The 12,249-nt window shown below is 47.2% G+C and overlaps 1 protein-coding gene across 3 annotated transcripts in view; it reads left to right on the forward strand.

The window, feature by feature from the left end:
• Nucleotides 1-12,249, forward strand: part of SLC24A3 (solute carrier family 24 member 3) — a 179,470-nt gene that overhangs the window by 111,957 nt on the left and 55,264 nt on the right. For all 3 annotated transcript variants that reach the window (XM_074578694.1, XM_074578692.1, XM_074578693.1), the window contains exons 4-5: nt 4,017-4,091; nt 9,933-10,017. In XM_074578694.1, the coding sequence (XP_074434795.1) occupies nt 4,026-4,091; nt 9,933-10,017 (151 nt within the window). In that variant the 5' untranslated portion in view covers nt 4,017-4,025. The remainder of the gene's footprint in view (nt 1-4,016; nt 4,092-9,932; nt 10,018-12,249) is intronic.

Consider the following 12,249-nt stretch of genomic DNA (forward strand, 5'->3'; position numbering starts at 1 on the left):
GCAGGAAGCCCAAGCAGCCATATGATGCCCTGCGCTCTGTGACTGTAGATTATGTCGAATATAGAGGATGCGCTCGATTTATAGGGATGATGGTGTACAGATTACTGTTCTGGAAAGGTATTACTGTGTATTCGGGAAGGGAAATGATGGCATGAACCACTGCAGATTAATGTGATTAGCAGATCAGAAAATCCAGGCTCAAGTTGGGCACCCGCTCTCCATTGTATTTCAATGGGATTTGGCCATGTAACTCTCTGGGGCTGTTTCTGATCCTTCTTCCTATGATGCACGACGTCTGTGAACCGTTTGCTTCCTTTGTCTCTGTTCATACAGTTATCTTTTGGTATCATGTCAGCAGCTAATTCTCCCTCTGCGAGATCCAAGGTCTCAGCTGCACCTGGCACAAGCTGTAGATCTGGAATTTTGCTTACCTTCGTGGTCCTCTGGGCTATTTTGCAGTGTAAGAGTTTAATAAAGTGTAAGTTACATTTATACGTGTTTATGAGAAGTGACAGAGGAGCACAGAAACTGTCCTAAGTGACAGTCTAGCACTGAATCTTCAAGATGGTGTCAGAATCCTCCATTATGATGAAATTCCTATCTCTAATCCTGAAAAAAATATACTTGAATTATTTTTGAGCTTGATAGTTTTCATGGCTGAGATTTTTACAGGAATCATTGACTTTTTGCAGCAAAGTTGTAATTAAATTCTGGCAAGTTAGAAACTCGTGTTTTAGGGAGCTCGGAGGATATAAACCTGTTCCTGGGAAATGAAAACAAAAACAAAAGCCCAGAAGCCTTTTTTGTTGCTGCTTTCCCTGTAGAAAAACATAGTCTGGTCTCCTCCCATCAGCCAAGTTTCAACAGTAAACTTCAGAGGCAAGCAAAGCAGGGAGATCTGTTGGTGACGTGGTAATAACTTTGTGCTTTGATAGGATTAAGACGCTGTTTTTCTGCAAACATTGGCCGCTTCTCTCAGCCGTAGTTACTCACTGGAGCTGCACTACTTGTAAAAGTAATTCTGTAGTGGTACATGGCAGGTGCTACAAAAAAAGATGGAGCCGTCTTTGAACTTCAGAGTAGTTTTGTCTCACTTTGGGAGTGGAAAGATGGGTAATGTTGTCATGCCTGTGAGTGGTACTGTGAAAAAGAAAGGGATTGATGCATGCTCGCTTGCTTTATTGGACCAGATGCCAAAACCTCCTTCTTTCTTGGGCTGTTTGCTTGAAAGCACAGTACAGGTAGCTCTACAGGTGAGAAGCTCTATCTTTAAGAAAAAGCAAAATATCCCAACGATATAGAATCATAGAATCATAGAATTGCTGAGGTTGGAAGGGACCTTTAAGATCATCAAGTCCAACCTTTAACCTACCCTGACAAAAGCCACTTCTAAACCATGTCCCTAAGTGCCCCATCTACCCTTTTTTTAAACACCTCCAGGGATGGTGAATCCACCACCTCCCTGGGCAGCCTATTCCAATGTTTAATAACCCTTTCAGTGAAAAAATGTTTCCTAATATCCAATCTAAACCTCCCCTGACATAACTTGAACCCGTTTCCTCTCGTCTTATCACTTGTCACCAGGGAGAAGAGGTCAGCCCCCATCTCTCTACAACCTCCTTTCAGGTAGTTGTGGAGGGTGATAAGGTCTCCCCTCAGCCTCCTCTTCTCCAGGCTAAACAACCCCAGCTCCCTCAGTCATTCTTCATAAGGTTTGTCCTCCAGACCCCTCACCAGCTTTGTAGCCCTTCTCTGGACACGCTCCAGCACTTCAATGTCTCCCTTTGGGCGAGGGGCCCAAAACTGAACGCAGTACTCGAGGTGGGGCCTCACCAGTGCCGAGTACAGGGGGATGATCACTTCCCTGGACCGGCTCACCACACTGTTCCTGATACAGGCTAGGATGCTGTTGGCCTTCTTGGCCACCTGGGCACACTGCTGGCTCATATTCAGCCGGCTGTCAACCAACACCCCCAGGTCCTTTTCTGCCGGGCTGCTTTCAAGCCACTCTGCCCCAATCCTGTAGCGCTGCATGGGGTTGTTGTGACCTGAAACTGAAAACCTAGCAAAATGTTATGGAGGTGTATGTTTCCACTGTGAGGAGGATTTACGTGATCAAGTCAGACAAGGGGTGTAAGCTCAGGGCAGGACGGGAATGCAGACGCCGCTGTGGGACTGTGATGCTGTAAGCCAGCCCTCGGGCTGGGCTGGGCCGTGCCCCACGCAAACCCGGTGGTGATGCTCAGTTTGCTGTTATGGTTAATGGTAGGCACTGCTCTGGAGCAGCGTGTGTTTCTCCGTCTGCGGTGACACGGGTGATGGGGGGGACATCATTTCCTTCGACGCACGGGAGCGGTGAGCCTGCTGGCCTGAGCACAGGGTGCAGCCCCTCGCAGGGTCCTGCCCCTGACAGAGGTGGCCAGCGGACTCCCAGAGGGGGAATTGGAGAGGGAGAGCTCAGGTGTTCATCTCTCCTGTCTGACCGTGTGCAGCCTTTCATATCCTCTCTTTTTGGACACAGCTGGTTTGTGCTCAGCTGCTGCAGTGCAGTTTCTTCCAGGTTCATGCCCTGAGCCTCGCCTCTCTGTTCACATGCCCAAAATTTAAGGATCTCTCTCGTGCATGCGTGCTTTCACAAGTACATAGCAATAAATAAACCTTTGCCACTACTGTAGTTTGCTGGGAATGAGATCCAAGATGGTAACGTAGGCTCTCTCCGTGGCAGGTTTTTGGTAGCACATGCAGACAGATTGTTTTCTAGTTTGTACGGGGATGCCAGCTGTAATAGATGGGCTCCATACCTGACACCAAGGAGTGCTGCAAGGGCTGAGCGCTGGCCTGTCTTGCAGGTCTTCAGAGGGTGCAGTCATCTCCTCTTCTCTCCCACGTCCCCTGCTGCACGGAACACTTGGCTTTAAAACTTTGCTACGGCACTCCAGGAACGGCTCTCCTCTCTGCAGCGTGTCCTCTGGGAAACGCGGGCAGGGCTACCCTGTTTGGGTGATGCCCTTATTCCTCTGGCTCTCTGTATTACTGGCTCTGTTCTTTACCACAGGTCTAAGTTTGTGTAAGGTGGTGCCAGAGTAGCCTGGGTGGCCCCCGATACGTCTACGCCAGTAAACCAGAGCAGGCTGGAATACGGGCGCAAGCCTGGCTGTGATGGTGTGCTCTGTTAGGTAACTGGCACGCTTTTCACCTGGTTTTCCCCCTATGCCAACGAGCATTTTCCTATCCAGTGCCAGGACGTGAGTCGAGGCAGGGGATAGAGATCCTTCCCTCTGGGCAATACGGACCAGGTCACCCACTTCGGGGAGGACGAGAGCTTAGCTGCAGGGATGTAAGCCGCGCTGTGCCATTTGCCCGTTAGGATAGAAATCAGGCCCTAGCATGTTCTGTTTAATAATACGGAAATGTCTTTCTATTTAATACTACAGAAATACAGATGAAATTGAAGAGTTGATTCGCTAGGTGTCCTTTCAAGTCTTGTGTTTCCCCTTGGGTTTCAGTCATTTGGAAGTTGTTCCTATGTGGAGTTTAGCAAGAATTATCACTGGGATCCCAGATGACATGGCAGGGCGCTTCAGTCGCAGAAAACAAGCTCCTCTCCCCTTTTTCAAAACACTAGCATTCCAAAATTTACTTCTCTAGGGTTTAAATTTCCACAGAATGCAATCATAAAAAATCCTCGTGCTGTGCAACAGGGGGAAAAAAAAGAAGGCAAAAATATTTAAGTGTAGCTTAGCAATATCCAGAGAATTTTTTTTAAAAAAAAGAAGTAGTCTTTATGATGATGATAAAATGTTGACAGCTTGTAAGAACTTTTGGATAAATACTTAATCACAGAATACTTCGTTATCTTTCCATTAAATCCCAGAAAGCCCCATGAATTCTTCTTGCAAGAGAATTTTATTTTTTTTTAAAGCATATACGGAAACAAACCTAAGGTGTGTTGGGATGCTGCAGTTTGTTTCTGCTTGACAGTCTCCAGACTCAACATTTTCTCTTTTCTTTTGCAGGCCGTGTATATGTTTTATGCTTTGGCAATTGTCTGCGATGATTTCTTTGTCCCTTCGTTGGAAAAGATTTGCGAAGTAAGTATTAGAAGATGTTACTTAAGCTTGTGTGCTGCTTTAGCAGCAGTTCTCCTTGAGAGCCTCTGAACGTGATGATACTGTGTTTACTCTTGTCTTAGAGCGTTCCCCATGCTTCTCGTTTAGTTGCCCAACACCGCGTGTGTGCGTTGGCTCAGCTTCGTGTTCTCACTCGCAGGAGATGGGCTGGGAGTCTGCTGGTGGGTAAACTTGGCTGATGCTCCCTCTTAACGCTAGCAGTTGCCTCTCAACTAACAATTCCTATATACGCATCATAGCACTTCTTAAAAACGGAGGCAGTTTATAACGTAGTGAAAAACGCTTTCTCTAGAGCAGCGATTCCCGAACTCAGACCCACGCTGCCGGCTCCCTGGTGGTGCTAGCTGCAGCACCAGTTTCCAGGTAATAAGCCCAGCAGAGCTTGTTAGGCTTGTTCTGTGCTCTGCGGCTTGCCTCTTGACGTGCTCCCACCTCTCCAGCTGAGAAACCCTGCCCTTGAGGTAGGATCCAGCCGTCAGAGACTGTGAGAGTGCTGGGACGTTGTTCGTTGCCCATGTAGGGGACAGCGCTTTAGTTCAGTTATGGCTTCAGGCATGTCACTCGGTTATCCTGGGACTTGGAAGGTGATAACTTTTTTATTTCCTGAGTTTTGCATGGCAGTTTTGATCCATGAGGTGTTTCTGAGTTTCGTATAGCTTTAACTTAAAACTTAGAAACATCCCAAGCGTCAGGCTGGGAAAGAAAAAACGCACGAGGAGTTTAGATGCGTTGGTATTTAAAAAAAAAACAGAAAGAAAAAACCATCGAGGGGAAGGAGAGATGCCAAGCTCTCAGCTGGCTGTCTGAGAGCTGGGTCCTGCCCCTGCATGTGGTCCTGGCCCTGTGGGACCGGTGGAATGCGCCTCCCTCCTGCTCTGATGAGGACCTGCATGCCGCTGGTGTGTTCACGCCGGGGCTTACGGGCTCCCAGGGCAGCCCCACCAGGGAGTGCTGCCTAGCCAGGGCAGGACTGCCCCGAGCAGACCCACACCAGAGCTGGGTTTGGCTGCTTGGACTTTGGTTGGAAGTGAAGACTTGGTTTTAGGTTCAGGATGCTACAGATGTGCAGCGTGCTCGCTTCCCGGGGCTTTTCGGCTTTGCTTGTGCGGTGCCCAGCGCAGGAGCTGACGGCTCTCCAGGTGCTCCCACCGTTCACACTGTGATAGCTGCTATTGCCTCACATCTGTGTGTCTTTGCAGGTGTCTCTCCAAAAACACTAGGCCCTACCCTTAAATGATATAAATTAAAACCTCTGGTGATTACCCCAGTAGAAATCATGGATCTTGTATCCTGCCTTCAAAGTCATGAGTTTCATACCTTGTGTTGTGTTGGTATAAGTTGTACAGCAGCAGGGACAGCTAGGTCAACTGTAAAGAAGCACTTGAACACTTCCAGCAATTCCAAGGGACTCTGCCCCTCTTTCGCTAAGGTTGGCGTGCTGAAATTTTAGAAGACAAGAAGTACATTTTAGCCTAAATCAGCTCAGACAGCTACAGGGTGAACACCCACCATGTGTCCGAAGTGGCTGCGAGCCCCCTCCAATGTCAGTCTTGGGCAATGAAATCTTTGCATGTGGAAAATATGGTTTGGTCTTGCCAGTTAGACATCTCTGTCAGCTGGAGGAGACGCCTGCCGATCTGCCCAGCAATAAGTGTCACTCATCGTGGTCCAGGCTGTGCCTGGCCCTTGGAGGAGGTGTGGGAGGCGGGAGGAGAGATCATTTGTGCCGACAGCTCTGATGGAAGCTGTCTCTAAACTAACCTGATATTTGTAGTTCAGCACCCTGCCATACAGGCCTTTTTTGCATCATCAAAAAAAGAAAGTCCCCAGGAAATCCCACTCTTTTGGTGCATAAGTATTCAGGTAACTGAAGGGCGACAACAGAGGGCAGGAGCTTCTGTCCTGCAGAGTTCCTGCACTCTCTAGGGCCGAGTCTAGGGAAAGCCACTGCGAGGTTCAGGCAGAGGGAACAGAGGTGTTGATGTGCAAGTGGGGATGGGAGATGCTGGAGACGTCAACATGCTGAGTTATTTAACCTCCCCTCTCCCGAGCAACGGAACCCTGCTGGGAAACGTGGGCCTTAAGAAGGCCAGCTCAGGTCACTGTAGAGGAACGAAACCTGAACCGAGTAAGCAGTGTCCGGGACAGGCTTGTATATTGGGGAGCCGTCGACATGCCTGAGGGCAGGCCTGCCACCCAGAAGGGACACAGGTCGAGCCAGACGATTGGTTATTATTTTTCTTGACCGAGCACTCAATAAATCTCATCTATGAGTGTATTTTGATTAGTGGCCTTGCTTATGGCACAGGGGTCTGATCTGGGTCTGTGGAGAACTAGCGCCTGTTACAGCTCTGCCGTGGACTCTCGGAGTGACCTTGGACAAGCTCCATCGCTTCTCTGCACCAGTGCAGTTTTCTGTCAGTTTTCTGCGCTGGTCAGTAGAAGTGTTGGTCCTTGACTGTGCTTGCAAATCACGAGAGGAAATACTATGCACAATGTTAACCGTTTCTAACTGTACTGGTGGTAAACTTAGTTATCGTAAATGAGAGGCTCGCAGGCTGGAGAAGTCCCTCTCCTTTTTTACTGTCGTTAGCTTTCTCTAGGTGCAGGAGCTGTGCCTCTCTCCACCTGCCCCGAAACGTTGGTTCTAGAGGTACAAGTGTCAGAATTATGGTGCTGTTTGTTCTTCTGACAAATTCTCAGATGTGTTTGGATTTGTACAGACACCTAACGTCTAAAAAGCAAGTAACGTCCCCGTGTCACTTTAGCATAGTATTTACAAGCCCCTGGGTCCTAGAAGGCTACTTTCACTTGACCAGATCTTTACTTTCTGGTTATTTGTTGTCTTCTCAATGATACGTAACAACTCATGCTTTAGCAGTTCTGAACTGTTGTGTTACCCAACACCACCAAAAAACGAGATGATAATAACAGGTTTTATTCAATTGTGTGTGAAAGAAACAGTTTAGCGATAGGATGCTAGATCTAGCATATTGTGTTAAGAAGTTACTGTCCAGAGAAAGTAACTGAAAGTACTGTCCTGTGTCATTAGAGATTATCAAAATGGGTTATATAAATGGATCAGAATTTTGCTATTCCTGTTGCTCCTACTTGATTATCTCCCAAAAAAGATTTTTCTCGCCCCATAGGTGACCTTTAGGGGCATTCAAGTCCTTGTATTTATGTATTTTATGCATAATTAAGCAGTTCTGTAATTACATGATAGCAAAAGAAATACACATTCCTGTTTCTTGATCCAACTGCTTTGGATTTTATCTGTCCAGAATGGCTTGTCTTCAAAACATCCAGCTTTTCATGGTTTGTCCTTGATGTTAGCACTCAAGAATGCATGGGAAAAGGCTCGGGTCACTTCGCAAAGGCCTTTGCAGCCTTTGGTCGTATCCACTCTTGCCTATTTTTCTAGGAAAGGAAAGGTTTTGTCGCTGCTCGATGACAGACGATGCTACCACCATTGCTCACACCAACCAATACTCTCCCCACATAAAAGACCCTGTGAAATGAGTAGGCTGACTTGGAGAGCCAGGGCTGCTTCGTGAGGGAGAAGACCGCCTGAGTCCTTCTCCATCACCTGATGAGTTAAGACCGGTGATGTTTTCAAGGGTGTCGACTTGTTTGTTAACTCACAAAAAATAATCATGAGACAGAGAAGGAGCAGGGGGAGAGCCCCTTGGCAGGAACTCACGTCTGAGAGGTTGTACTGGGTATGGCAGGACAGGCAATGCGCTTAGCATGCAAACAACCGTAAATGGTAATGACTTGCTGCTGACCTAAGATCTACCATCAGTAATCCGACTACCACCTACTGTCGTATCCAGCACAAAAGAATTTAAACCTCCTGCCTTGAAGGCTTTTTTGGTCTTGGAGATCAACCAATAGTTATTCTACGGTTGCTTACAGTTTAGATGCACTAATTCTAAAACAAATGCCCTTTTTCTGGCTTAGCTTCATCTGGTTTGGAAAGCGGTCGTTGAGTTAAACCAACAAGGCATTTGTGCTCCCAAATGTGTGTGTTGAGGTGAGAATTTGTTCCAGAACGCTTGCTATGGTAGACATTCACATTCTGCCTTAGTTCAGATGTACTTACAATAAAGCCCTGATTTTCATTTGTTTTCTAAAACAGCTTGTACTTGCATTTGCCCGGCTATTCTCTGTTATTGGTCTTTCAGAGTGTTTACGTGACGCAACTAACGTCATATGTCAATTGCAAACATTTGTCTGCAAATACCAGAGAATACATTTTTGCCTCCTACATAGTGTGCTGTATTCTCTGCTCTATTGTGTTAATCAACATATGCGTTGCCGTAAATTATCTAGGAACTGTCCTCGAGGGAACCTACTATAGCTTTAAATTGAAACATGCCCACAGAAAGTTGGCACAGCTGGTTTCTTTGGCTGATGGTCTTTTCTGTCCAAAGGCACCATCGAGTTGCCGACTGACTCTTGGAGGATGACTGTCTCTATATTTCCATAGAGAATCCTGCAGAAGCAAATGGCCTTTGGGGATCTACTTCTGGTCCTATGAACTTCTTCGACAATGGTTTCAATCCTATTTTAAAATAATTTTCTATAAAGCTGTGTTTAATCAGGTTCCACAAGCTTTTATAGCACTGCAACGATGTCGTGGTCTTCTGCTTAAAAAGGGTTTGCAGTGGGGGCACATCTTTTCCTTTTCCCTAGTCCCCATAACGTATGTACAAGATTTTTTGTTGTATAGGTATGATGAGGGGTTAGAGTTACCTACTCTTACAGGCCTAGAATATCTTTTGCGGGATCTTCAATCCAGATAAGCTTGGTGGGAGGATTCCTGCAATCCTGCCTCTGCGAAAATGTACTTTGGTAACAATAAAGTTGCAGAGAAACCCTGCACCGCTACAGAGAGGAGAGGGAAGCTTCAAACAGCCGGTTCTGCTAGGGAAACGTCCCCACCACCCTCGGCTGTCTTCCCCTTGCTTGTACAGTGGCAGCCGCTGACTCGCACGCGTGCGAGCAAGCCAGCTTTGTGTAGTAACAGCTCAGCAGTTTATGGCCGTATGCAGGGGGTGGCTTTTTTTAGCTACTCATTAAACCACGGAAGGTGCCAGCAAGGCATGTGGTCTTTAACAGCCTTGTCGCGTTTGCTGAACAGTGACTTGTGCAGATGGAGCAATGGGAATGCAGAAAACATAAAGGAAGTAATTAACCAAGTAAATCTTTGGAAACAGCATATGCTGATGAAGTTTTCATGGAGTAGTGGTTCCTTTCCCTTCCAGAAATCCCGGGTTTAGATAGTCCCTGGGCACTGCCAGGGGAAGGCTGTAGGAGGTAAGTATCATCGATGGTGATCCAAGTCAAAGGGAATGAAGAGAGAAACATCCAAGGCTGAAACGATAGCAGGGAAGGCAGCTAGAGGTGAACCATGCCTGAGCTCCAGTCCTGCCCTTTACAGGCCAAAGTAGATGAGATTGTGTAGGTGTATACACACAGGCCAAGGTGTGTATTCTTGGGGTCATGGAGGAGGCAAAGAGCCATGACTGGTGAGACTGCTTCGCTGTTGTCCAGAGTACGGCTCTTTCTCTCCTCTGTAAAGGGTATCACAGCCACAACCTGCCCTCTCTACAAGGAGATGCCAATTTAAGTAGCTAGTGCCCGTGATGACTTTTCCCCCTATACTTAAACTTTATTAACATAAAACTGTATACTTATTGGCAGTTTCCCGCTCTAGGTGGACAGTTTAACATTTCTAGTTGAATTCCTTCAGCCTCTCAGTGTTGTAATCGATGACTCTGATGTGTTTTTCTGCAGCGCTTGCATCTTAGCGAAGATGTGGCTGGGGCAACTTTCATGGCAGCGGGAAGCTCTGCTCCTGAGTTGTTTACATCTGTCATAGGTAACTAACCTGCTGCTGCTTCTTGAAACCTCCGCGTTTCCCTGGCTGTTTTTCAGAGTTGAAACGGGATTGCTAAGTGCCGGTAACATTCGTTGTAATACCTGGCCCTTCCCTCGTGGGCACACATAGGACTAATTGTGGGGAATCCTTGCTAGGTGAAGCAGCTCTGAAAAAAGTGCCGTTATCCCACAGCAGGGCTGCCTTGGAAGTGGTTTGATCTGACCCCGTCAAACCAGGGCCAGTAGGCGGTTCACCTTAACTGTCCATTAATCTGCCCCGCTGTAGCACAGCCGCACTGCACAGCGCTGCTCTCTGCCCGTGCAGCCTTCTCCCCTCCTATCCGCCCTCCTATGCTAGCTGCCGCGCCGTCTCTAGGACGTAGCGTGAAAGGATGCACCTCCAGCCTCTTGGGTTGGTACCCAGGCGAACTCTTCGTGTGTCCTCAGCTGCAGGTTCTCTGCCATCACCTCCACTCTGGTTAGTCTTCTAACACCGTTTCCCTCTGGGGAAAGCCAGAGTGGGGACAAAAAGAGGATTTGAAATGCTTTGTCACAGAAACAAATTGGTCAGAGCATCACGCTACCAAAGCAACTCTCTGCTTATGGGAGGTGTGACCAAGGGATTCAACAGTCCTTAAGTGTGTGAAACCCAGGAAACTCATGTGGTCTTTCAACAGCCTTTGGCTAAGAGGGGACTGCAGTCGGCTGTTATAAAATGATACTGTACGTATGCTACCTGGCGCAAGGGGGAAGTCTTGCAGTTTTACTCATCCACATCTCTATTGGTAGGTGATCGTCAGAGCAGCGGTTGGGAGGTTAAGGTGGGCTTTCCATCACGGAGGAGAATTATTCTCAGCTTAGATACTTTCTCTAGAAGATACTTCTATTTCAGTCACAGCTGTCAGATGCAGAGCACAAATTAATTCACGTGAAGCTACATACTCTGCAGAGAGTTCCAATTACCCAAGCAAAGCCTCAAAATGTAGGAACTTAAATTGGACCAAGTTGCGGTTGTATTCCAGTTAAGGATAGCGCAGTAGCAGGGTGAAAATAAAACCAGATTCCTTCAGGCGGCTTAGAGAAGCCCGAACGGTCAGATCATTATCTTGCTGTGGTGTAATCCACTGGATACTGAGTGTCACTTGGTGGGTGACTGCTTCTGTGTAATATGTTTCTGAGAAAAGGATAAAGTGGAAAAAAATATCTAAACTACACTGGCCAGTTAAATACTATTGGAACCTTAAAAGCAAGTGGTGAATTTAAACAGGCTGACAGCTAGCAGGAGATGGGGTGTTATTTTTAGGCTGACTTCCTAAGGAAAGAATTTTGTGCAGTACCATGATGCATGTGTCTGTCAGTTCGTCTCCCTCACCATTAACCTCATTGGCCAATTTTAACCAAATTTGACAGAAGAGCTCTGAAAGGAGCTTCTAATGTAGCCCCATAACTCATCCTGAGAGACATCATTCAGCTTGCAAGTAGCTGGTCACCAGGCAGCTCTGAATCGGCTCCAGCCCAAGCTTCTGCTTGCCTACTGAAGCCAGTAGGGATGAGGATATGGGGAAGAGCAGAGTACTGGTGAGGGGATGTGTTATGGGGTGTTTTCCTGCAGATTTGTGTCATAGAATCATTTTGGTTGGAAGAGACCTTTAAGATCAAGTCCAACCAGTAACCTAGCACTTCCAGGTCCACCACTAAACCACCTCCCTCAGCACTACATCTACACGTCTTCTAAACACCTCCAGGAACGGTGACTCAGCCACTTCCCTGGGCAGCCTGTTCCAGTGCTTGATGACACCCCTTTCGATGAAGAAATTTTTCCTAATATCTGACCTAAACGTCCCCGGGTGCAACTTGAGGCCTTTTCCTCTTGTCCTGTCGCCTGTGACTTGGGAGAAGAGACCGATCCCCACCTCTCTACAACCTCCTTTCAGGTAGCTGTAGAGAGCGATAAGGTCTGTGTCCCACCAGCTGCTCCCACAGAGTTTGCTGTCTTTTGTGATGTGTATTACCATAATGTTGGAACGCAAGACCGGGAGGTTGGTGACTTAGACATGTCTAGGTATTTGGTTTTCATTAGACAATCTACCCAGGACCCCTCAGAAAGCAAGTTCTGCCACCTTTATTCACCCTAGTACCTTTCTCTCAAAGTTGCCCTATTAAATATGAGAAAAAGTGGCAGAAGTGGTACATGCCTTTACATTCATTAATGGGGTGTGAGGTCTGCAATTTT

The sequence above is a fragment of the Larus michahellis genome, chromosome 3 (genome assembly GCF_964199755.1).
Source record: "Larus michahellis chromosome 3, bLarMic1.1, whole genome shotgun sequence".
Taxonomy (NCBI): domain Eukaryota; kingdom Metazoa; phylum Chordata; class Aves; order Charadriiformes; family Laridae; genus Larus; species Larus michahellis.